At 35.0% G+C, this 25059-nt stretch overlaps 5 protein-coding genes and 1 long non-coding RNA gene across 8 annotated transcripts; 4 read left to right on the top strand and 2 right to left on the bottom strand.

Moving 5' to 3' along the window:
• Window positions 1-757: 757 nt before the first annotated feature.
• On the bottom strand, window positions 758-3764 carry LOC104718402 (replication protein A 70 kDa DNA-binding subunit E-like). Its single transcript, XM_010436145.3, has 2 exons — window positions 3056-3764; window positions 758-2965 (listed from the first exon to the last, which is right to left on the bottom strand). The coding sequence occupies exons 1-2, from the start codon at window positions 3337-3339 to the stop codon at window positions 892-894; spliced, it is 2358 nt and encodes a 785-aa protein (XP_010434447.2). The 5' UTR covers window positions 3340-3764; the 3' UTR covers window positions 758-891.
• Window positions 3765-4164: 400 nt separating this feature from the next.
• LOC109126829 (uncharacterized) lies at window positions 4165-4871 on the top strand. Its single transcript, XR_015568124.1, has 2 exons — window positions 4165-4439; window positions 4521-4871. It is a non-coding gene; the product is annotated as an uncharacterized LOC109126829 (long non-coding RNA).
• Window positions 4872-6680: 1809 nt separating this feature from the next.
• On the top strand, window positions 6681-8425 carry LOC104718401 (uncharacterized). The gene is made up of 5 exons (XM_010436143.3): window positions 6681-7199; window positions 7288-7418; window positions 7505-7630; window positions 7730-7857; window positions 8007-8425. The coding sequence occupies exons 1-5, from the start codon at window positions 6968-6970 to the stop codon at window positions 8302-8304; spliced, it is 915 nt and encodes a 304-aa protein (XP_010434445.2). The 5' UTR covers window positions 6681-6967; the 3' UTR covers window positions 8305-8425.
• On the bottom strand, window positions 8416-10169 carry LOC104718400 (uncharacterized). 2 transcript variants are annotated; one of them, XM_010436142.3, is made up of 2 exons: window positions 9741-10169; window positions 8416-9178 (listed from the first exon to the last, which is right to left on the bottom strand). In XM_010436142.3, the coding sequence occupies exons 1-2, from the start codon at window positions 9896-9898 to the stop codon at window positions 8554-8556; spliced, it is 783 nt and encodes a 260-aa protein (XP_010434444.1). In that variant the 5' UTR covers window positions 9899-10169; the 3' UTR covers window positions 8416-8553. The 2 variants fall into 2 exon arrangements, with proteins under 2 accessions (XP_010434444.1, XP_087325657.1); XM_087469531.1 differs by having other exon boundaries at window positions 8416-9397; window positions 9550-9954.
• Window positions 10170-15517: 5348 nt separating this feature from the next.
• Window positions 15518-19075, top strand: LOC104718399 (uncharacterized). 2 transcript variants are annotated; one of them, XM_087469503.1, is made up of 8 exons: window positions 15518-16717; window positions 16839-16995; window positions 17177-17280; window positions 17468-17831; window positions 17943-18220; window positions 18314-18432; window positions 18504-18596; window positions 18729-19075. In XM_087469503.1, the coding sequence occupies exons 4-8, from the start codon at window positions 17504-17506 to the stop codon at window positions 18883-18885; spliced, it is 975 nt and encodes a 324-aa protein (XP_087325629.1). In that variant the 5' UTR covers window positions 15518-16717; window positions 16839-16995; window positions 17177-17280; window positions 17468-17503; the 3' UTR covers window positions 18886-19075. The 2 variants fall into 2 exon arrangements, with proteins under 2 accessions (XP_087325629.1, XP_010434442.1); XM_010436140.3 differs by having other exon boundaries at window positions 15909-16717; window positions 17177-17254.
• Window positions 19076-20358: 1283 nt separating this feature from the next.
• Window positions 20359-22610, top strand: LOC104718398 (putative carotenoid cleavage dioxygenase 4, chloroplastic). The gene has a single exon (XM_010436139.3). It carries the CDS (start codon window positions 20601-20603, stop codon window positions 22413-22415), a length of 1815 nt encoding a protein of 604 aa, XP_010434441.1. The 5' UTR covers window positions 20359-20600; the 3' UTR covers window positions 22416-22610.
• Window positions 22611-25059: the final 2449 nt, after the last annotated feature.

Here is a 25059-nt window from a genome sequence, read left to right as displayed (position 1 = left end):
TAAATTTCGTCATGAGATCAAGCTACTACTACTACTACTAGCTCATGATATTGAGGCTATTTTCGTAGTCTTAATCCAATTTCTTCACTATAATGGTTAAACTATTTCATAATCAGGCATTTGAGTTTAACAGGTGTGGCACAAGTAATCGAAAGTAGCAGATGGAAAGGACTTTGTACAATGGAATAACGGGTACCAAGTATCGCAGAAAACAATTCCAAGCGTCATATAATAATACTCCTTGGAATTAATATGCTACATGTGACTAGCTGTTCCCATGAACCTTCCAAAATAGTGTTTATATAGATTTATACTTGAGCTATTATCAACTGTTACATATTACAGAATATGAAAACCTATATCTTTATGTGGTAAAGTAAGTCAAACGTTTCTTGATTTTGGATCTTCTTCTTTTGGTAAAGCCAAGGTTTCTTTTTCTTTTCCGGATATTACAGAAAAGAACAGTGAAGCAGGGTATGGACAATAAACAAGAATACAAGATGAGCATGATAAAAAAAACTAAAACCTCCTAGATGGGAAAGATGGTTCCTTTGTTGAAAGTTTTAGATCATAAGAGTTCATAGTCAAACACTTAATGTTGCAGATACTTTCCAATGTAACATTTTTAGTACTAGTTTATAAGTAGAAGAAATCGTACTTCTCTTACGTTTCACTGTTCCCAACTCAGTCTCGTTCTTAGCTGAGAAACTTAAATAAGGTATCACAAAAACGAGTTTGTTGATTTCATAAACCAAAAAAAAAGAAGAACCTTTTATTCATAAATAAAAGACTTCAGAAACGCCCCGCATTAGTTCATAATACCAAAAAGGGCCAAAACCAAAAAGTGTACAAAAAAAAGAGTGAGAGCATCAGATGATATGATTGTGAATCTCAGTAGCTTCCAACATGTTGCCTAGTTGGTCCTCCTCCATAACTCCCAGACGTGCCTCTGTACTGCCCTTGTGGTTCGTTAACGCTTGGACAGTTTGCAGAAACATGACCACTGTTTCCACAGACATTGCAGCTAGTAGCACCACTACTATACTGATTCCCATGTTGACGCGATTGATGTGCGTGTAAGCCAAAATCCCTTCTTTCGACTGATGAGGGATCTCGGGTTCCTGCGCTTCCAATACTAGTGTTAACTGCCTCAGCGCTGTGATGAGATCCTTCTAGCTTTATGGGAAGAGAACTTGCCTCTCTGTTCCTGAGTTTATCCATAGCATCTAAAATAGTCATGGTATCTGATGAATAGTTTACCTTGTCCACTTTCACAACTGTTGCTTTCACACGTTGTTCGTCGCCATATGTTTCTTCTTTTACCTTCAACTTCAGGATGTACTTGGTAAAAGCAACCTTACGGATGATACTTTCAAATTGTTCCTCCTCCTCATTTACATACTTCACATGATACAAATCTTTAGCAGACATGCCCATTATCTCTTCACCAGCCTCCTGGAATGCTGTGACCCAAGTAATATCCGTATGGTCCTGTATCTGGAGCTGCAATATATACCTGTAGTCACATTCATCAACACTTTTATCACACTTTTCGCACCTCCATGTGCCATCTCCATTGCTTGTGACCTTTTTGCTGCACGGACGATCACCGTTCATGATAGGACAAGCTGTGTAGCAGAAGTTGTCAAACTTCATGTATATAATAGTGGCACTGACTGTGATCCAGTCTGGTTTTTCTGAGGTCCCTAGTTTCTCATCCTTAATTTGTGATATTGTTTTGCGAACATCAACTCTGGCACTCCCGGAAAACTCCCGAGATATGGAGATACAAGGGACACTCTTCCCTTCTCTCTCAAACCAATCCTTCAGTTTCAGGGCTTCAACAAAATCTGGATCAATGAACAGTTGACTTGATCCAATGGTGCTCACTGCCTTTCCATTAAATTCACTAATCTTGCCTGCCTTAACAGCAAGAACAGGAAACCGACCAGAATCACAAAGACTTTGCAGCTTTTGTCCTTCGGCATTGCAGAAGTTACCCCACATAGTTACCTCCACACTTCGTCCAGACATATCCTTTAACTGAAGTGATCTCTTCTGTGTTTCAGTTCCGTTTTTCTTCATTATTGCTACAGTAGTACTGATAGATGACACAATACCAATTACATCAATGATGTTGTTGTTCTCCATGCTTTCAATATCACCTATGGTACGGAAATGGAACTGATGGCGCGGGATTGCAGCATCCTCCTCATAGCATTGTACTATAGTTGATGCATTATCCAGCGTGATCTCGTAATCATTGGGAAGATGATTAAAGTTCTTCTGGGCAGGACGCAAACTTCCCCTGGAAATCAGATAAAGATTACCAACAACAATCTGGTCATAGAACTGATCAGCCACAGCGTTAAAACAAGTGACACGTATTTCTCCACCATCAGCATCAAGAAGATCAAAGTTGAACACTTTCCCTTGCCCACGGGGATTACTGTATTCCCTAAGTTCTGCTTTATTCGTGACTCTGGCCTTGATTGTCCACCTACCTGAGTACGGGCTAAGACCATTAATTGGGATTATCCTAGGAGGTGCTTCGTTCCTTGCCACTGGTCCCCTGTTTGCATACAGTGGTGGTGGTGGTTGAGGCTGATAAGTAGGCTGGCGAGGATAAGTGGTTGGAGGGTCACGCCCATGGTCCTGCCTAGGGGCTACATGACCTGCAGACGGATTGTTGAATGCTCGAGTGGAAGGTGTTGATGCAGGAACACTAGAACCAATAGCAAACACTTGCCTTTGAACAACTTGAGGTGAAATACTTCTCCCAGTCTCGGTATTGATTACTTGACGGACACCACTAGACTCACCCCTACCTTGTTGCTCAGAACCAGTTGTATTCAACTTAATACCAGAATCAGCTCCACGTTGATCACTAGGCTTTATTGGAACAGGATTCCCAATTATATCAGACTTAGTTTTTATCACCTCTAGTATCATAACAATAACAATCCTGACATAAAAGACAAATCATATCCTAACTTCAAAAACTTTGTTCACAGATAAAAGAGATCAACAGCTCACAAATTGGATAAAAAATCACCTTCGCTGCTGGACGATACTACCGACGAAATGAGTAAGTCTAACAATCGAACCGGATTGAAGAGAACCATCTTTGACAAGATAGTTCAGATCAGCTCCGAGCATTCCTTGATGCAAGTGCGTCCCATCTGATAAAACCATCCTAAACCTCTCACTCGTTGGATTTTGAAGAGCCTTAACATGCTTCAAATCCGTCACTTGTAGCACCGGCATCATATCTTGCTCACTCGTCACTTCTCCACTTATTATTTTCCCGATTGCTCCAGCCGTCAAAATTACCTCCATCGTTACAGTCTTACAGATATAAAAACCCTACAGACTAAATTAATTACCCAGAACAAAAACTCAAGCCTTTACAAACCCAAGAACCTTGGCGTAATCGATGGAAGCAATTAGAGAATCGATTGACCCACCACACCCAAACACGATTCGAGGAGGTAAAGGATGAATCTTTATGGACGAATCCGAAATTGAGGAACGTTGGGGAGGTAAGAAACAGATTGGTTTGAATATACAGAGACCAGAGAGGTTGAAGAAGATGAAGAATTGGGTGAAAAGGTAGGACCTTTACGCTCCTTTTGAGAGGGAAAACTATAGGGTTTCAAGAATTTGGAAAATCGCAATCGAATCGGAGAGCCACGAGTTGGTTTTATTTACGGATTTGCCATTTTCTCAAAATTCTCAAGCAAGCTTCGTAAATCTTGTAGAATGATGGGTGACGTGAATGTTTTACGAAAGACTCAAAGTCCAAATACAAGGCCCGTTTAAGGCCCAAAATGGGAAGTAAATAAACATATAATATGGAACACGTGGCATGTGTACTACTGATTCAGCAATCTTCATCACATTCACATTGGGAAAAAAACCATAAAAAGCCCCAACTTATCATTTTCGTTGAATCAAAGCCTCAACTTTGTATATGGTGAATTTAATATCAAACTTTTTGTTGACTTACCTTTTAAATCTCATATTTTTGTTGACTCGGCCGATTTGAGCACAACGTTAAGTCACTAAACGGACAGATCAAACGCGGTTAAGTTTCTGACAATACCACTGTTAGCTGTTAAACAAATCGTTTTAATCAAAACGAAAACCCCCAAATCGTAAATCAATTCTCTATTTCTCAGAACCCTAAAAATTGAAAACCTCCACATTTCTCTCTATTTCTTCTCGATTGGTCTCTATTTCTTTTCGATACCTCTTTATTCTTCTCACTTTCATCAGATTTTGATTTATTCTTCCAATTACTATGAGTTCTAGCTCGGAGACGTCGGTGATAATCGGTGTTCGTGGATTGCCCTCAAAGTGTGTATGTGGTGAAAGGGTATTGAAATTTACATCAAAAACTCAAGATAATCCTGGCCGTATGGACAAGCAAGAAAGATGTAGGCTCAAGCTTGTGGTGTTTTTTTTTATGTTGTTTATGTGTGTTATGGTAATGGTAATGTTGTTTGTTTATGCATTAGGGTCACTTATTTAAGTGGGTGGAGGATGCTATCTATGAGGAAGTTGAAGATTCATTACCAAAACTAGGAATCATGGCAAACGAGATTGTTAAAGCCAAAGCTGAGATAAATGAGCTTAATGTTGCTATGCAAGAGTTGAAGGAAGATGCAATGCAAAGGAAAAGAGACATATGCAAGCTTAAACTGTTGTGGAAAATGTGTTTTCTGTGGCTTTGTGTAATAACAATTTAAATTGTTTACCTTATGGTTGGTAATGTAAAACAACCCAAGTTTGTTCTTGGTTATTATTGTTGTTTACTTGTATGTTGGTTTGTATGTTTGGTAATGAAATCAGTTTGTTTCCTTTGAAAAGTTAGAGATGGTTCATAGTTATGGTTCATTCATAATAAAAGAGTTAGTAAATAACAAAAGAGACATCATTCATGGTTTGATAACAAAAGAGACATAACTCATTGTCTAAAATCCGCAAAATAAGTAAGTTTCTGGTCCTAAAACACACCAAAACATTCCATCCTAACTTGAGCATTGAAACCATGATGTCCAGCCTTCTGATGCATGTTACCTCTGTAGTGCTTGTTGTTCCCATTGTCGTCCTTGACAGTATAGCTATTCTGCTTCCATCCTCAAGACCCAAACTAGAAGAGAGCAACCTCATAAACCAGTCCCAATTGTCATCATTCTCAATCTCAACCACTGTCCAAGCAATTGGGACTATCCTATTGTCTCCATCTCTTCCAACTGCAGCTAATAGATGTCCCTTTATATCCCATTTCAAAAAAGCACCATCTATTCCTAATATGGGTCTACATGTTTGCTTCCATGCATCTCTTTCTGATTTAAAACACACAAATAAATGATAAAACCGTTGCAAGCTTCCAATGGTTGGCCCTGGAATTGTCTCAATCTCAAAGATTGAACCTTCATTTGATTGAAGAATTTCAGCTTGATAATCCCAAATCCGTGAAAAGTGTTCTTGATGACTAGCACTCGCTTCACGCCTAAGTTTTGATTTTGCCTTTGAGCATTGTTCATCACTAACTTCCAGACTGTACTCTCTCTTAATCTCTGCCTTCATTTCATTTGCGGTAATCTTTGGGCTCTTTCTTAACCTCTCTGAAAATAACCAAGTTATTGTTCCTCTCTTTAACATATGACTGTAACCAGACCTCACACATCTATGCTTACCCTCATATTTGCATCTTGTGTTTCTTCTTATCATAAGCACAGTGGCATCTCCATAGACACTTACCATTCTCGTCAACATAAGTACATTTTGCTCCAAGCTTCAAAGATTGTGATCTATATATTTTAATGTCGTATCTAGTTTTAAGAGAGTACCTCAAAACAGCAAGCTTGAAATCATTTGGAGAACTAAATGTTTTCCCCAAATGCAGCATCTCTTCAGCATCGACATGATTATCGCCATCTTCATTGTCTTCGTCTTCACTATCTAATAAACGATCTGGAATCTTCTCCTCATCCCAAATATCATCTCCACTATCTGCATCAGTCAAGTCTTCCTCGTCTCTCGCATCCTCTCCAAACTGATTTGCCATGTCTTCACAAATAATTTCTTCTAAACCAACACAATTTCTATCTGCTTCGCCAGTATCTTCATGCCCGATACCATCGCAATCATCGTCGCCTACAACCTCACAATCATCCTCACTAACTTCCTCACGGTTTTTATCACCAGCAGCATCACACTACAAGAGCATTACCTTCACCATTAGTCGCTTCGGGAGCAGCCAATTCGAGAGCAGTCGATTCGACATCAACCCTCTTTCGTTTAGAAGGCTTCTTTTTATTCACCATCACTTAACGATTTAGAAGAAGAATTGAAGAATGGAAGAGGAACTAAGAAGAAATATAGAGGAATCGAAGAATAAGAAGAGAGGAATCGAATTTGGGGGTTTTCAATTTTTAGGATTCTAAGAAAGAGAAATTGGATTTAAGAATTGGGGGTTTCTGTTTTGTTTAAAACGACGGTCGTTTTATTGCTAACGGATAATGCTAACAGAGACATAACTGTGTTTATTTCCTGCGTTTAGTAAGTTAATGTGGTGCTCAAATTGGTCTGGTCAACACAAGTTCGAGGTTTTATTGTTATATCAACGGATAGTTCAATATATATTCCACCATATACAAAGTTCGGGCTTTAATTCAACGAAAATGATAAGTTGAAGATTTTTACGGCTTTTTTCCTATTCACATTGGATCAACCTTGTCTGAAAATTCATTCTTATTAATTTTAATTGCATTTATTTCACAACCATAGTCAAAGACTCTGAAAGGGGAGAAAAATAAAGAGAGGAGCGATTTAAAAAAAAAAGTCTGTATGATTTGATTTTCCGGTGACCGTCGTTTCTAGATCACCGTGAAAAGATGGAATCTTTGATTTCTTTGTTCTGAGTAAAACTCACCCACCGGAGAAGAAAGCTTTAAAAATGGATTCCGACGAAACGACGTCGTCGACGACGGCAAAGAAGCAAAAGAGGAGTTTGTCTTCGTTAGCTTTGCGATTCTGTACAGTGATAGTCTTCTCGATCATCAGCTTCGTCTTCTTATCGTTTCTATTAGGGTTTTTTGTGATTTTCATCGGTGAATTGTGGGTTTATTCTTCTTTTTCTGCTTCTGCTTCCGCGTCTCTTCATTCCCGCTGCAAAATTGTTTCCAGCTGTAAGTTCTATAATAAAGCTTTTGATTCTATTGAGTTCATCATCAATTAAGATTGATAGGTTTCTTGTGTTGTATCATTTTGATGTAGCTGTTGATCTTAGGTCTTCTAAAGTGTGTGGCATTGGACTATTGAACATCAAAGCACAACATGTGTTTTACCCTTTTGAGAGAGATAAATTCAGATGTCGGTATGATTACTATTGGGCTTCTGTCTTCAAGGTTGTCTTAACATATTTTAGCAAAATCTCCTCTTTTGGTTTTCAAAGTAGAGCGATTTTCTTATTATCACTTCATGGCATTCACAGGTAGAGTATAAAGATAACTTGATGGGTCAAACAAGGCTAGCGTTTTCAGAAGCACCTAATGAAGCCCTTCCTCCTGAGTGCAGACCTAACTTTGGTGCTGCCTTGCTTACCAAAGATAACTTCAAGGCATGTTCATATAGATTTCTCTCTGATTTGATGATATCAGTTGGTTTAGCTGTTCTTTGTAGCATTGTGTTTCTGATGGGGGTATCTTTGTTTGTCCAGGTGAATGAGACTTACGATTGCTGGTACACATTAGGGATTCCTAAAATAAAGCTTTATCGGGATAGCTTTTTCGGTTGCCCAGCTAATGATCTTTCTTTCACTGACATTGTTAAACAATACTCTATTGTGTAAGTTCTTATGTTTTCTCTCATTTTTATACATATGAGAGTAATGAAGAAAAAAGCATATACGAATGTTCTATCGTCTGCTTAGATTCTGAGTCTTGTCTAGTTGTCTTGGCATTGATATTCATCCTCTTTCATTGGTTTCTTTCCAGAATCTCTAAGCTTTTACAGTCATGGCTTAATGGAGAAGCAACACCAAAGTACTGGAAATATGATGTGATCGCTGGCATTGTCTCTGGCTTCGCAACTTCCATGATCACAGTCTTCATCGTTCGGATCTTAAGGCATGCGAAATCTTGGTTCCCTCAAGCTTGTTGTTCAGTTAAGAACCAGTTTTCTAATGTGAATCTCTTGGTACAAGTGAAGCGTGCTTGTTTGGTACTTGTTTACTTCTCGGTTCTCGGATGGATGGCTAGACAATACTTGAAAATTCTTTTTCCAAAGGCTTAGAAAAACACATTACTTGAGAGAGAGTCGGTGAGTGGTGTAATGATTCGTAGACAGTTGTGTGATGTAATCTTAAATCATTTAAAGCAAAAGAAAGCAATACAGAGAAGCAGCTTTGAAGTCTGAGGATTGATTGAACAGCCTAAAAACACAATCTGTTTTACCAATTCTAAAATGGAAACTGATGGATTCTTTTACACACTTTTACGAGCAAACAAAAGTTATGTCATATAATGGATCTTACAACTCAAGTTAAGTAGATACTTCTGATGGATTAGAACAAGTTACATTATTTGGCTCCTCAGTATCTTCTTCTTGATCAGCTTCTGTGTCATCAGTCTCCTGAAGATGAGGAAGAGTAACTTTTGGCTTTTTAGCTACCTGAGAAGCTTCTTCTTTCCCATCCTCATTTCCATCCTCAGAATCCTTTCTTTTCAGATCCTTGGTATCTCCTTCATTGCTATAACTCTCAGGTTTCACTTCTTCAGTCTTTTTCTCATTGTTTGCCTTAGCTTTCCTCGCCTGCTCCTCACATTCTTCAAGGAAGTTTTGGGTTTCTGCATTACTCGCAACATCTGCTGGATTTTTCCCGGCCTTCGTCGTGGCTCTGACATTTGCTCCTTTCTTAACTAAATACTTGACGAGTTCAAAATGAGAACCTTGAGCAGCATAGTGAAGAGGTGAAAGTCCCTTGCGAGTGATAGATTTCACAGAAGCCCCAACGGATAATAGAGTTCTCACAACTTCCAAATGCCCCTTTTGGGAAGCAAAGTGAATTGCACCCATGTCATCTACTGCTGCAGCGCCAACATCAGCTTTGTTCTTGCATAAATAACTCACAACCTCGTTATGGCCTGCCCATGCTGCTAAGTGTAGTCTATTTTCCCCAAGAGATCATGATGTTAAGGACAAAGCAATAGACAACGAAGTCATGCAAGGGAAAAAATAAAAGTAGATTACTCTTCCTGAAACAGACATACAACCAGCTAAGTCAAATCTATAATCTCTCTAGCTGTAATCCTCTAACCTTATAAAATATGCCATTTTCATAGCTCATGTGTGAAGGAAGTATTCACGATTAAAAACCTAGAAAGACCTGATAACATTGAGCAATGTTGTATAAGCCGATGCTCAGGTTCCAATCGCATGATATAACATAATAACAATAGGTTGATACTACAAAGAATGGGAAGGTAAGGCTATATCAACATGTAATGTAAATAAAGTACACAGCATAATCGTGCTTACCTATCTAAGCCTATAGATACCACAGGGAGCTCGCCATGAACCCTAACTAAAGGCCGTATCAAATAACATTCAGCAATTATAAGAGAAACGAAACGAGTCAAGAGAATTTAAACTTCCCATGATCAAATCAACCAGAATCAAAATCGAAGACGAGTGATTTTGCCGAGGAAAAAAAAAAAAAAAAAGGATACGGAGTCCGAGAATGCTTATCCCTAGAATTAACAGCTAACGGATTAGAGCTGATTATAGATTGAACTGCCGCTAAATCACCGGATCGTGCCGCGGAGTGAAGATCCGCTGACGCTCCTCCTCCTCCTCCTCCTCTTGAACCGCCGATTCCGCCTACCATTTTCGTCTTTCTCGGTGCTATTCTCCGCCGACTCCTCCTCCTCCTCTATTCAGCTTGTGTAAACTATGGCGGTTTGGCTATATCCAAACGGGTCGATTTTGGCGTAAATTTTTTGAGCTTAGGCCCAAATTAAGCCCATCTTACGCGGGTCATTTGATTCTATATTCGTTGCAACCATTTGAACCTTTAATTACGAAACATAGCAAGCCGAAATGGTACAAAATATATTAAAAAAAGCTGCTCAAAGGTATATTATTGTGTTAATGTGCCCTTTGGTTACTTCATAAACCATATATTTATATATGAAAAAAATCATACAAATTATTAATTGCTGAGCAATTTATATAACTCACAAATTTAATAGACTAAAACATACTGTATAGTTTATCATAATTTTGTATAATGCATGTTGTTAACATAAGAAATTAAAAAATATATAACTGTGGAAAACAATATTAACTTGTACATTAAGATTGTCTTTTAAAACTCTTATAGGCCAATAGTAAAGTCAAATTATGTCACATTAGGATTTGTCCTTTTAGGGCGTACTCATGTCTAGTCTTGTGACAAACCGAGAGAGAGTGCACTAGTGTCTAGTTTCCTTATATTATCTGGTTGTGTTTTCTTGTCATCTATATTTGCAACTTTTGCTCAAAAATGGGTTATGGAAGTTTTTACATTTAATGCATTAACTTTAATATTAGTTACCAAAATTTTCAAAATTAATTATAGGTAAAATTTTTAAAAATAAGGAAATCTATCTATCTCATTCAAACATAAATATATGATTTCTTTACATTTGTATTTGAATTTTTATTTAAATTATCTTGAATTATTCTATAATACATTTAGTTAATAAAAATTGTGATTTTTTCCTGCAAATGATGTAATGCAAATTTTTTAAAATAGACATATATTAATCAATTTACGGGTACAATATCTCACATCGCCTAAAAAAGTTGGGCAAACGTTTATGAAGTTACAAATTTATAAAGATTAAATATTGTAAATATTTCAACTTTTAAAAAAGTTAGAAGACCTTTAAAATATTAATAATATATTTAAACTTTTACGAAACTTCTAATATGAGAAATGCACAACTATTTTAAGAATTCTAAGTATTATAAATATTTAAACTTTATAAGAAGCGCCAATCTTATAAAATGTAAATGGTTACAATCTTAATAAATAAATAATATATCAACTCAATCTAATATTTATAATACAAAACAATAAATATTAAAAATTAAGATGATATAGTGCGAGTTAAAATATCTCAGGAAGGAGTTATATAGCGGGACGGGTTTGTCGATAATTATATAAATTTTAAATATCATTAATTTTTCTGTTACACGGATAAAACATCATTTCATTATTTTGTTAACATTATCGGTATCAGAGAATAGATTAAACCAATTAATACAATTTATAATTTAAATGTTTTAGTTATAAATAATTTACCCATGGTGTACCGCGGTTCTAATCTAGTTGTTTAATAATTTTACATTGACGTGGATTGATAGTAGATATAGAGTTTATAATTTTACATTGACAAATCTACCAAAAATATAATATCACGAAACTGAAACTTCGTGAGTTATGTCTAATGTGAAATCAAAAACATTTTGGTCAAGAGTGCTGACATGACATGATGACATAGGTCTGGTACCAATTTATCATTGTGTAGTGGTGTTTAAACAATAATATTCGAGACTTTTTATTTGTGAAAAATATTTGGCAGAAAACTATATAATAAAACTGGGAAATACTGTAAATCGATATAGTATATCCAATAGTTAATTTATCCATCCAATGTGATGCAATTCATGGGACAAAAATATTAGGTAGGCCGTAGGATAAAGGGATGAGACCGCCAGCTTTGAAAAAGAGAGACCAGTGTAATACTAATAAGTATAGGTCCAATCTTCATGGGAAGGTTCCTCAAATCAATATATTTACACATATATAGATTTCTGATGATCATATAAAAGCATAAAATATTTTGTCCTTTCCGAATTTATACAATATTATAAAAGCAAGTTGCATATAATTGAAGTTAGATGCGTGCTGCGTAGTACGGTGATATCATATGATTGATCGATCATTACTAAAATTATATATATTGGAAACATCTTGCTCTAATTATAATGACGTTCGATGAGCAAAACTTGCATACCTTACACTAACTACACTCTCATAGTCTTTTGGCTGCTCAACTTTCTTATGATCGGTGCATTTTTGTACCATAATTTAAAGCAGAATTATATTCGCCTGTTAGGTAACAATTCCTAGTAAAAACTGTAATGTAAAAAGTTTGAAGTAAGAATCACAAACCAGCCTGAAATCAGTGTTTATAATTACATTAATATATCCAGGTTTTTATTATAAAACGAATCTATAATCCACAGAACCAGCCAATTCATCATAGTCATACATACGTGTTATCCTTCCAATTATATATGGTCTACTTTATATAATAAAATATAAACTCCAATCAAAAGGTCAGACAAAACAAATAATTGGCACACAACATTTTTTTTTTTTTTGTCAAATTGACACACAGCATATAAGATATGGATAATGGAGTTTGGGATATCGTAGCTAATTCCACACGGATACGAAGCCCTACGTTTCCACTCTATACATAATATATAATTGATATAATATAGATATTATTTGACAAAAAAAACATATAAACATTAAAGCATTTTGAAAAACTAGTACTCAATATAAACATTAAATATTGGTCTGATTGGTAATATAGTCAAAGTTATACAAAAAGCTGTAAGTTTTTACGGAATAGTGCAAAATTATAAGAAAGAGTTGTACATAAAAGTTATATAAAAAAGCTGAGATGCAAAATTGTAAAAAAGAGTTGTATAAAAAAGCTGAGAGTAAAATTTTTAATCAAATTTTTGTGCTTGATAAAAATTCAAAACTGTACAACTTATAATACTAATAACTGCCATTATTGCCAATCAGCCATCGTCATGTGGGACAAGCACTCCTTTCAATTTGATATTTTGATTTAGTCTTTTAAACGTCAGGATTCCCAATAGTAATGTTCCATTTTTAACGTCACTTAATAACGTAAATAAGTCACGATCGTTATATTCAAACTACAATTTCTAAAAGAAAATGTGAAATGTGTATGTTACTTTTAACATTTCGCGATTCAAACATACATAATTCTATGATTAACGTAGAGTCGTTTATTCTAACAACAAAAATATATTCATAAACAACAATTATGATTATATGAATCTGGTTAAGAAAAATTAAGTATCCAAAACTAGGTAAACGTAACATTAAATACTATTAGTTTATCGTATGTATAAAAGTGTATTTTCTTCTCGCGTTTTGGTTGTGTAGTTACGTACGTGAAATCCATTTAATTTTTATATACATACTTGTTATAATTAGATACATACCATTGTTTATACTTCCATTATATACATACTTGATTGTGCCGTACTCCTACCAATCGTTCTGGATGAGGTTATCATCCACTTACTATCTCCATAATATTAATATGATAATATCTATAAAAAAAAGACAGAAATTATAGAGGAAAAACAAAAAAGAAGTTTTGTGCGAAGAAAAAACAAGTAAGCATAAACTATTATTGGTTTATCTCATACTCAGTTTCATGTAATTTTCATTAGATTCGTTTATCAGAATCGAATCTCATGTAAAGTAAGTAATCCACTTTCAAAATATAAAAGTTAAGTAGACAAATAACTCTTATAAAAAGTATAAAGACAAGCGGCTACATTATCCAGTTTTCTTTATGGGATGAATATATGCTTATGTTATGGGAAGATAGTCCTAATTAAAATTTAACTAAATTAAGAACAGTTCCAAAATCCAATGTATCAAATTCAGAAGGATTTCTTAGCAAAACAATACATTTTGGAAACAAAATAGATTTTACAGTACAATTACTATTTAAAACTAAAAAAATCTCCCGTATATACTGTGTGTAATAGAGATGGTGTGAGATAGAGAAAATGTAATGTTGGATCCAAATGTGCAAAATTACAAATAAGGGTCTCCTTGTTTTTAGATTTTTTTTCTTTTTTTTTTCATCACATTCATCTTTTTATAATTATTCAAATATTTATTAATATATCTTTTGTTTCCAAATTTTTTCCACATAAAAAAAATCTATGTTTTTTTCTTGATAATTTGATATGCATTTTGTTTGATGATTTTATTTGACAATATTAAATATTTTTTTATATTTTTGTACCCGTACACTTTTTTAAGTGTCCAGATGTTTATACACCTTATTAAGTGTACATATGTATGTACATATTATTAAGTGTACAAATGTAATTTGTTTAAAACTTAGAGTTTCAAATGTGTATACTGCAATGGTTTTGTAAAAATTACATATGTATACTTAATAATGTGTACAAACATCTGTACACTTGTGTCTAATCATCTGTACACTTAAAAGGTGTACAGACATCAATACACTTAATAATGTGTACAAACATTTTTACACTTAATAAGGTGTATAAACATCTGTACACTTAAAAATATGTACGGATACAAAAGATGTATTTTAATATATTTAAAAATTATTAAACAAATTTCATATCAAATTGTAAAGAAAAAATAGATTTTGTGTATCTACGAAATTTTCTATAAAAAAAATATATCAATAATTATTTGAAAAATCAAGAAATTGGGAGAAAAAAAAGTACAATGGCAGCAAATATAATTAATAAAACTGTTGAATAGCAAAAAAGGAAAAGAAAATTATCTTTGTAATTATCATTCTAATTATCATTTTGATAATTATGTTTAAATAACTTATCAAAAGTCCAATTAACTCAATTCAGAACCACATAAAAGTTATCGACCTAATCAAAAATATCTTTCTAATTAAATTATCTAATAGGTTTGGCGGAAAAGGGAAAAGTTTACAATTATGTAGGTTCGACTTTTGAGGAATCTAAGAGATATTCCGGACCAAAACTTAAGATAATTTAAATAATTGAATTAATTAGGACAAAAATATGTGACTTTTAATACGAGAGAAATATATAGAGCCGTTTGTATGACTAAATATATAGTTCTAAATTAAGATCTGAGTATATATACATGGTTTTTTATATGTATCTAAGAACTATGCACACACATGTATTATCAAATTTGAACATGACGATGTTAATACAAAGTTACAAACCCCTAAAACTCTTTTTCTTTTTTTGGACAAAAACAAACCACTAAAATATAATCTTATTTCATCATCTTTTCTTTCAGAGGACACTAACTAATAGAGAAAATATAATCTTATTTCATCATCTTTTCTCACCTGAGAAACTAGCTCTACTCTGGAGATGAATATTTTTGCTGTGGTTAGTAAATAGTAACAGTTTATCATCAAGCACCTACTTCCTTCTTAATTAGTATACTATGGATTATGGCACTGTTACTAACTATGGAACAAAACTCGGAACGCTTATTGGCACATTCCGTAATTTCATAACGGATGTATTGAAAAATACTCCAGGTGTTAAAAATTTAAAATTTCCACATTTTTTGTCAGTGAAGTTTTTTGGATGCTTAAATATAGGGCTGTTTCATGCATATGATATGTGTTCTCGTGATTCTCGCTTTATTTCTGTTTTTACTTTTGCAATATTTTTCCTTTGGTTGTATAATTTTGTTGTTTCATGTTTTTTTTTTGGCGTCAGACAAAAAAAAAATTACTGTGCAATTTACGAATTTATAAACATCAAATTATAAAAAATTAAAAATTGTTAATATGTAAACATGAAAATAAGTAAATTAATAACAAAACAAACTTTTACACTTTTTTTCCAATCAAAGTTTCCAATAATATTTTTTTACCAATTTCCTTATCATTGGTAAAATAATTAAAATTATCAAAATTGTGGTAAAACAAGTAAAAAAATTGAGTAATTTTAGTTATCATATACGTATATCTTTTCCAAAAAAATATAGTAACGCACAAAGGAGGCAAAAATAATCTTTTAGAAAAAGAAAGAAAAAACTTTTAGGAAATCTTTAGAATATTAATTTATAATATGTAACTGTGCAACAAGTGTTGTCATCATCCTTTTTTAAAACCTCTTCTTCTATCTTCCTTTTACCAAATCCGCCATTATCACCACCACAGAAGGAGAGAGAGAGAACTTACTCAAAGAGAAGAGATCCTTCTGTCTTCTGATATAAAAAACCCTAGATTCCTTCTCTAAAACCCACATCGAATCTTCTTCACCCAGAATACAACAATGCTCCAACCTCTCTCCTCCTCCTCCTCTGTTTTCTCCACTTTCTTGGCTTAAAGGAATCGTCTTTTTTGGGGAAAGAATCAGAAGAAAGCTTCCATTTTTAAAAAATTCAATCGCATTTGCTTGATATGGAACTGGGTAAATCTCGATTGTACTTGCGCAATTGCTTTACTCCTTGTAGATTCTCAGATTATTCTTTAGCTGGAAGTGATTATCCAGACGCCATATCCATGACTTTGAATTGTAGTATTCACAAACCTTCTTCTTCTTCTTCTTTCGTTTCTTCTCTCATCATCATCGTCTCTGAAGATTCTTCTTCTTGTTTATAAAACTTCAATCTTTTTCCAAATCTCGATACGAAATTTTTCATCTTTGAAAAAAAAAACCTTTCTCTGTTTCGTCTCTCTCTCCCCATCAAAGAAACAAAAATGTTGTGTGGATCATCTTCGTTTGCTCTTTTGGGCTCTGCTTCAGCTATGATGACTATGACGGCGTCTTCTTCACCAGCTTCCAGATTTGTTGGATTTGGTCATCATACTACTACTCTCAGGTGATTTACTTAAGTCTCTTCTATCGCTTGTATTGGAAAAAAAAATGTTTAGAAATTCGGAGTTTTGTGGTATGAGACTGCGTTTGGGATTCATGGGTTTATGTTGTTTAACGATCATCAGGTATGATCATGATCAACGTCGTCGTCCTTGTTCTTGGACTGGAATTGAAAAGAAGATCCCTTTTCCTCGGAATAGGACTGCCTCAGCTTCTTCTGCTTACCCTCTCTTTCTCTGTCAGCTTAATAAAGACTCACCAAGACCCAAAACTTACCAAGAGGTTCAATTTTGTAAATCCATAATATGGTTCTTCCTTGGATCTTGGATCAGCAATAGTGATATCTATGTAGTGACTGATGATATCTGATCAGATAATTGTTGTTGATGTTGTTTGCTTTTCATATGGATTGTTATTATAAGGTTTGCTCATGTTGCTGTTTCTTGATTTACTTAATTTACAGGTCACTAAGTCAGCCAGAGAAATGTTTGCTCGAGAGATCTCTATCCAATCGAAAGACAGTGAAATTTCGATTGCAAAGGTATATAAGAAATTTCTCTTCTTAAGGTATAATCCCTGACTCTTGGTGACTTGCTTCAGACCATTACTGAACATGATATGACTCTGGTTTTGTTGACCCTTGCCATAGTTGGTTCTGATGATTTGAGAAATAACACAGTTTGTTGAAGTTTCTGTATATGTTACTTATATCCCTGAAGCTTTTGCTCATTTACTTATGGAAATGGACTCACAGGTTCTGTTCTACATTGCTGCTGAAGATGAAGCCTACATGGCTTTTAACCGAAAGAGGGACGCTCAGTCACTCATGAACGAGAGGGAAAGTGTCCAAGATCAATCTGATTCAAGTGAGTCAGATTCTGAGGAGCTATTGCAGTTAGATGAAAAGAGTGTATCTGACTGGTTGAGTAAAATAGATGCAATTGCCAAAGACGTAGAGGCAGAATTAGTCTCACGAGACATCGGCTGCCACATGGTACAAGTTCTTGAAGCTGTAAATGCAGTTCTTTTCGGTTTGAGAGGCTTCAAGAGGACATCTATTACTTTAGACCCAGAACACTACTACCTTCACTCTGTACTTAACTGTAGAAGCAGCACTGGTAAATAGTTTCATCTTTAGGCTTTCCCAATCAGAGTTTCTCCTTTTTTTTTTTTTTTTTCTCATATGTTGTCTTTGATCTTTAATTGATTTGGTTTTCTTCCATGTGCAGCATTTCTGATTAGTGTAATATACATTGAAGTTTGTAAGCGCCTCGATGTGCCAATTGTTGGATCTCCTGTTGGGGAAGATTTTCTGATTTGGCCTAAAACGGAGTATCCTGAGGAACTCTTTAAAGTAACTTCAGGACAGAGCTTGTTCTCTATTGTCAATGGAAGCTGCGTTGATGATCCTGGATCAATGGCATCAGACTTAACCGCAAAGTCACTTAAAGACCTCGACATCGCAACAAACAGAGACATTATTGGGATTGCTCTTGCCAATTTGATTGTAAGTCCTTATCACCTAAAGCTAAAGTACAAATCTTGAACTCCAAAAGATTTCATATTGAAAGATTCTATTTTGTCGTTTGATTATTTGCAGAGACTTCACTGGAGACGTGCGACGAAGTCATCCCCTGGACTAATGCTGACTTCTCCTCTTAGTCAACTTAACAACATCAGTAGTTCTAATTGCCCATTACTGCGGCCTCAAGAGCTTAGGTAAAAAACTTGAAAGAAGAAAGTTTTTGCAATTTGTCTCGGCCTAACATACGTTTTCTGCTGATCAAAAGGTTGGCTATAGCGGCTGCAGAAAGGTTGTTGATTTTGCAACCTCATAACTGGGTACTTCGCAGAGACCTTGGTATGATGCTGTACTACGAAAGGTAATAGATTTAAATCCTTACAAAGAATGGTTCTTTTGTTGCTTGTCCCTGTTCTGTAAATTGGTCGGTTTAGTTTGATCAAAACAAAAGATCTTGAATTGTTGTTGGTATATATGGTTTATTATGGAGCAGGCAATATGGAGAGGCGGTACAAGAGCTGAGCATATGTTTGGCCTTTGTTCCTCCTGAAGAAGAAGCTGTGTTGAAACCATTTGTAGAGAGACTACATCTCCTTCGTCTAATATCTTCATTGAAGCCTCTTGGCTCTGATCGCTTGACCGTTCCTTGACTTCTCTCTCTCTCTCACTGTCTCTACTCCACTTTGTAAATACGCTCTCTTTCTTTCTCTGTTTCTTTGTTGTGTTGGAAGAACCTTTGTAAGGACTAAGGAGAGAAGACATGGAAGTGGAACCCTTGTTGTTGTAACTCTTTACCTTTTCTATGATCATATCTAATGGATTTGGGGCTCCGACTAAAAATTTGTTTATGTTTCAAGGTTTTAAACTTTTAATTATCAGATGAGCCGATTCTATTGATATGGTCTAGTGACCGGGCATGTAAAGAACCGAGTAAACCGAATGAGATATGGAATTTTAGACATGATTTTACGGTTTTACTTTGGTTTAAACCGAAAAAGTAAGCCCGGTTCAAAGTCAATTAAACCAAACACGATAATCTTGCCGAGTTCAACTTTTTCAACTTCTTTTTTTTTTCTGTTGAAAAGCTAAGAAGATTGGTTGGGGTTGTAAAGAAAGAAAGGAAAAAAAAAAAACAACGGTTACAGTTTTGATCAATCACTTAAAAAGTTAACTTAAATTGAGTTTGGTATTATTGTTATCTTACACAGCGTATGGATAACACCCAACAATTGTGCATGCATCAATGGCAATTACATGCATAAAACCCAAAAAGTGGCAATTTCAGATATGCAACACATGTACCCATTACTTGTCATTCTCTCTTTTCGTATATTTTTGATGATTGTGCACTCTGAACCATCTATATGCCTCAACATATACAGGGTTATCAAAATTAATTGTTATATACTGAACCCCGACCAAAGCGACCGAATATATCGAGTTATCGACTACAAGTTACATATTAGGAGTTTGTTATAGTTTCCACATTTGTAGGTCAGTCTTAGCCTTACTGAGCTTTCATTTTGATCAACAATCGGACCACATGCATGAACATAGTTTTATAGAGTTTATGAATAGTTACAAGATTCCATGCATTTCACATGTTTGTTTATAATCGTTTATATCATTGTACTAGAATGTCCAAAAATATACACGGTTCTTGAACTATTGATGTTTGATGATATATATTTAAAAAGTATTTAGACCTATGGATGGAAGCAATCATTCGAATGATTCAAATTTCACATATGTTATTATGAACAAATAAGAAATGTATGCGTTGACAAAAAAAAAAAAAAAATATATGTATGCGGTCAAAAAAAACAAAAAAAAAATGTAAGAAAATAACATTGAACAAAAAATATATATAGTTTTAATTCTTTGACGAAAAGGAAAATTGACAACCAAAATATCAAATGTGGGCAACCTAGAAAAACTATCAAATTTAATAAAATAATATTATGAGTAAAATTACTAATAAAAATATTATTAGGTTTTATCCTAGCTTCAGAAACTTATATTTTGACAAATCAATCAATCCAAATTTGACGAATAATTTTGCTGTCACATAAAATACAGGATAATCCTTCTGATATTACGGAGAATAATAAAAACGTATGCGAAAATAAGAATAGAGACAAATTATTATTGAAGATCAGAACTTCACATAAGAATAACCAACAAACCAAATAAATATTAGCTTCACATAAAAAAAAAAAAAATCTTAGTTTCACAAGAAAACAATTGCTTGATTTTTCATTTTCATAACTCAATAAATAGCCCCACCACAACACACACTCATCATCATCCTTCACAGCCTTAAACGTGGAAGCAAAGCAACTAAAACACAAAAAAGTAGAGAGCAATGGACTCTCTTTCTTCTTCTTCTTCTTCTTCTTCCTTCATCTCCACATTCTCTCTTCATCACTCTTCTCTTCGCCGCCCATCTTCTTCTCCCCGTCTCCTCCGTATCAACTCCGCTGTCGTCGAAGAACGTTCTCCCATCACTAACCCAAGCGACAGCAATGATCACCGTCGTACTAGTAGCAAACCTAAAACACTCCACAACCGAACCAACCTTCACACATCACTCTCATCATCTCCGGCAAAACCCCGACCACAAATGAACCTCGCAACATCTCTCTTCACCACCGTCGAAGATGTTATCAACACCTTCATCGATCCACCGTCACGTCCTTCAGTCGATCCAAAACACGTTCTCTCCGACAACTTCGCTCCTGTCCTCGACGAGCTTCCTCCTACAGACTGTGAAATCATCCACGGCTCTCTTCCGCCGTCGCTTAACGGCGCTTACATCCGTAACGGTCCGAATCCACAGTTCCTCCCTCGTGGTCCTTACCACCTCTTCGACGGAGACGGTATGCTTCACGCGATTCGGATCAACGATGGTAAAGCAACACTCTGTAGCAGATACGTCAAGACTTATAAATACAACGTCGAGAAACAAACCGGAGCTCCGGTTATGCCTAACGTGTTCTCCGGTTTCAACGGCGTAACCGCGTCGGTTGCTCGTGGAGCTTTATCTGCGGTTAGAGTTTTAACCGGACAGTTTAATCCGGTTAACGGCATTGGTTTGGCTAATACGAGTCTAGCTTTCTTCAGTAACCGTCTCTTCGCTTTAGGTGAATCTGATTTACCCTACACCGTACGATTAACAGAGTCAGGAGATATAGAAACGATCGGACGGCACGATTTCGACGGGAAGTTAGCGATGAGTATGACAGCTCATCCTAAAACCGATCCAATAACCGGAGAGACATTCGCATTCCGGTACGGTCCGGTTCCACCGTTTTTAACGTATTTCCGGTTTGATTCCGCCGGGAGAAAACAGAGAGACGTTCCGATATTCTCAATGACGTCTCCGTCGTTTCTCCACGACTTCGCGATTACGAAACGCAACGCGATTTTCGCTGAGATCCAGCTCGGGATGAGGACGAATCCGATGGATTTTGTTCTCGAAGGTGGTTCTCCGGTCGGTGCTGACAACGGCAAAACACCGAGGCTCGGTGTGATCCCGAAGTACGCCGGAGATGAATCGGAGATGAAATGGTTTGAGGTTCCTGGATTTAATATCATCCACGCCATCAATGCTTGGGATGAAGACGACGGAAACGCCGTCGTTTTGATCGCTCCGAACATTATGTCGATTGAGCATACTTTGGAGAGGATGGATCTGGTTCACGCTTTGGTCGAGAAGGTGAGGATCGATCTCGTCACCGGGATCGTGTCACGTCATCCGATCTCGGCCAGGAATCTAGATTTCGCGGTGATTAATCCGGCGTTTCTCGGGAGGCGGAGCAGGTTTGTTTACGCGGCGATTGGTGATCCGATGCCGAAGATCTCCGGGGTGGTGAAGCTCGACGTGTCTAAAGGAGATAGGGATGATTGCACGGTGGCGCGTAGGATGTACGGTCCTGGTTGTTACGGCGGAGAGCCGTTTTTCGTGGCTAGGGATCCTAGTGATCCGGAGGCGGAGGAGGATGACGGTTACGTCGTGACGTACGTTCACGATGAGGTGACTGGAGAATCGAAGTTTCTGGTGATGGACGCGAAGTCGCCGGAGCTTGAAATCGTCGCCGCCGTGAGGTTGCCGCGCAGGGTTCCGTACGGATTCCACGGTCTATTTGTGAAGGAGAGTGACCTTAATAAGCAGCTTTAACTATAGTAGTTTAATAGAATAATTAAGTGCTTAACTACGTTACTTACAACCGATACTAAACGAATAGTGATGTTGTTACATTTTTATACATTTTTATTGAAGTGGATACGTAGTTTGGTTGTGGTCGATGTATTCATGTATATACTATATAATAAATACGAAAGCTTGTAATAAGATTGTTCTCTCTTTTCTAAATAGTGGTGGCAACAAAGTTTCTATAAATATATTGTCCTATGTTCCAATCCTCCTGATAGAAATTAAATTAGTTCCAAGTTTTGTCTAATCGTCTAAATTCTTAACCCAAATGTATTTTATAATATTTCATAAATAATTTCTAAAAGAACAAAAGCGGAATATTTATTTTATAATTGTCTATTCAGTTGACAATATACCACTCCAAATAAAACATTGCATTTATTGTTCGTGATTTTATTTTCTGAAAACACCTACCAGTGGAAAATAGGAAAGATCAGTTAACGGATTAAAAAAAAAAATTCACAAAAAAAAGGAGAAGAAGAAGGATTTGACGATTTGTGGTATCCATTAACTACAAAATTTTAGATAAATTATTAGGAACGTGAAAAAGATTGTGTTTTATTATTGATGGGACTATGGGACCTCAAAGAGACATTATTGTATTCAGCAAAACACAGGTCTGTATTTATGGCCCTACTTCATTTATACATATACAACGACCTTAAAAATGTTTAGAGCTTTTCCAACGGGTGATTTAGAAAGATCTCTTATCCTAAATAGAGTAAAAAATAAATTAAAATTGAATGAAAAAAAATAAGAGGCAACTCTTATTTAGTAAACCGAGCATCTTCATTGATGAATTTAAAGAAAATAGCTTAAAAAGTATTTTATTATAAATTTAGAAAAACAAGTTAGATTAAAAACTTTTTAAGAAACTGTAAAAATTAAAGGCTCCATTGATTGACAGGTTTTAAACATCAAAATAAAATAAAAAGAGGAAGAAGAAGAGAAAGAGGAAGAAGAAGAGAAAACCAATCATAAACTAACACTGCTTAACAATTTCTAGAAAGGCTTAGCTTATAATCGAATCTTAAGTTTATTATATATTTTGATTTAATTTTAATTTTGTTAATGTTAAGATATTCTTAAGCACCATCAATAGAGATGGTATTTAATATATTAGATTTTTACTTCTATTTTTAATATGTTTTTATGTTTAAAATTTATGAAATGCAATAATTTCACAATTTTATAAAATTTAAAATGTTTAAACATTTAAACTAATGAAATTATACTTAAAATATTTTTATTTTGAAATAATGTTTATGGATATATAAAAACTCCAATTTAATTTTCATGGTAGGTGCTGAGTCCAACCCAGTTGTTTCTTTGTTACTGTGCCATTTCGAGACCTTTGTAGGGAATAATTTTAATTAACTTTTAAAAACAAATTATTTTAAAAAGTACAAAATTTAACTAAAAAAAATTATAAGAGTCTAAAAAGTAAAAATAATAACCCTTCACTGGCAGAGCCGTGCCTACACTCGCCTCCGGCCTCTAATTTTGTAGAAAGTTTAAGAAGCCATATTTTTGTCAATTAGTGTTTTTCATGCATGTATCAAAGTAAGGTTATGGAAATTTATATACGTAATAAGGAAATATAGTGAATATAGAGCAATGCCAATACTGCAATATGTAGGATCTCTAAAGTCTAAATACACAGACAAGTTAGGATCTCTGCATATTAATATTTTCTTATAGTACTAAACTACTAATTAGATATCACATTTTTACACCACAATTTATTTAAAATTCATATAATCACCAAAATAATTTTTTGTTGTTGATAGTGACACAATACTATGTCTACCTATTTTTTAAACTTTTTATGAAAGATTATTGTATACCTTTGGTTATAAAATTATTATGAAATATCAGAAGTGTTATATTTTTATAAAATTATTTCAAATATGATTTTTTTTTTTTGCCTATGGCCTTTAAACATCTAGGCACGGCTCTGTTCACTAGAGGTGATCTAATCTCTCAAAATAACTTTGAACTGTTTCTGGATTAAATCCTTTTTTTTGGTTTGCATGCCGTGAAATAAACTCTAAGCCAAATTGCTGAATCCTCTGAATGCAAAAGCAAATAAAGGAGTCTCCCTTATAAGCCCAGAGTGTAACAGTGGAAGATTGGTTAAAAGATAGATTCGTTTGCAGCAGAATGATTTATTACCTCGGTGTGATCAGTCCGGTTTGTATGGGGCTTCATGCTAGTTTTTCCTCTGGTTTTTTTTTCGAGTTTCTAGTTAAACTTAAGATCCTTTGATGGAGTTTCTTAATAAGATATTTATTTGAGTAACCAAAAACAACTCCTCTTTTATTTCAATATATTGGGTCTGATTGGTAACGTATCCAAAGTTGTACAGAAAAGCTATAAGCTGGAGCTGTAAGCTTTTAGTGCAAAACTGTAAGAAAAAGCTGTACATGAAAGTGGTATAAAAAAGCTGAGAGTAAAGTTTTGAATAAAGTGTTTAGTAAATCTTTTGTGATTGGTAAAAAATCAAAATTGTACACTTGTACCCCTTTGTTTTTGGTTACCAATCACACCCATTGTGATTGATTTTGTTGGGTGTAGTGGAATCAAAGCAAACGAGTGGCCACAGTTT

This window comes from Camelina sativa, chromosome 10 (assembly GCF_030686135.1).
Source record: "Camelina sativa cultivar CO46 ecotype springtype chromosome 10, ASM3068613v1".
Classification (NCBI taxonomy): Eukaryota; Viridiplantae; Streptophyta; class Magnoliopsida; order Brassicales; family Brassicaceae; genus Camelina; species Camelina sativa.
The sequence above is the reverse complement of the archived record's forward strand: the minus strand, read 5'-3'. Positions and strand labels throughout refer to the sequence as shown.

Bases quoted from the DNA above. Each gene is read 5' to 3' on its own strand.
- LOC104718398 (XM_010436139.3), top strand. From the start codon at position 20,601: ATGGACTCTCTTTCTTCTTCTTCTTCTTCTTCTTCCTTCATCTCCACA.
- LOC104718400 (XM_010436142.3), bottom strand. From the start codon at position 9,898: ATGGTAGGCGGAATCGGCGGTTCAAGAGGAGGAGGAGGAGGAGGAGCG. The intron at 9,179-9,740 runs GTATCCTTTTTT...TGGGGAAAATAG, and splicing joins GATAAGCATTCTCGGACTCC to ACTACACTTAGCAGCATGGG.
- LOC104718399 (XM_010436140.3), top strand. From the start codon at position 16,596: ATGTTGTGTGGATCATCTTCGTTTGCTCTTTTGGGCTCTGCTTCAGCT. The intron at 16,996-17,176 runs GTTCAATTTTGT...CTTAATTTACAG, and splicing joins GACCCAAAACTTACCAAGAG to GTCACTAAGTCAGCCAGAGA. The intron at 17,832-17,942 runs GTAAATAGTTTC...TTCCATGTGCAG, and splicing joins TAACTGTAGAAGCAGCACTG to CATTTCTGATTAGTGTAATA.
- LOC104718401 (XM_010436143.3), top strand. From the start codon at position 6,968: ATGGATTCCGACGAAACGACGTCGTCGACGACGGCAAAGAAGCAAAAG. The intron at 7,631-7,729 runs GCATGTTCATAT...TTGTTTGTCCAG, and splicing joins TTACCAAAGATAACTTCAAG to GTGAATGAGACTTACGATTG. The intron at 7,858-8,006 runs GTAAGTTCTTAT...GTTTCTTTCCAG, and splicing joins GTTAAACAATACTCTATTGT to AATCTCTAAGCTTTTACAGT.
- LOC104718402 (XM_010436145.3), bottom strand. From the start codon at position 3,339: ATGGAGGTAATTTTGACGGCTGGAGCAATCGGGAAAATAATAAGTGGA. The intron at 2,966-3,055 runs GTGATTTTTTAT...CTTTTATGTCAG, and splicing joins AGTATCGTCCAGCAGCGAAG to GATTGTTATTGTTATGATAC.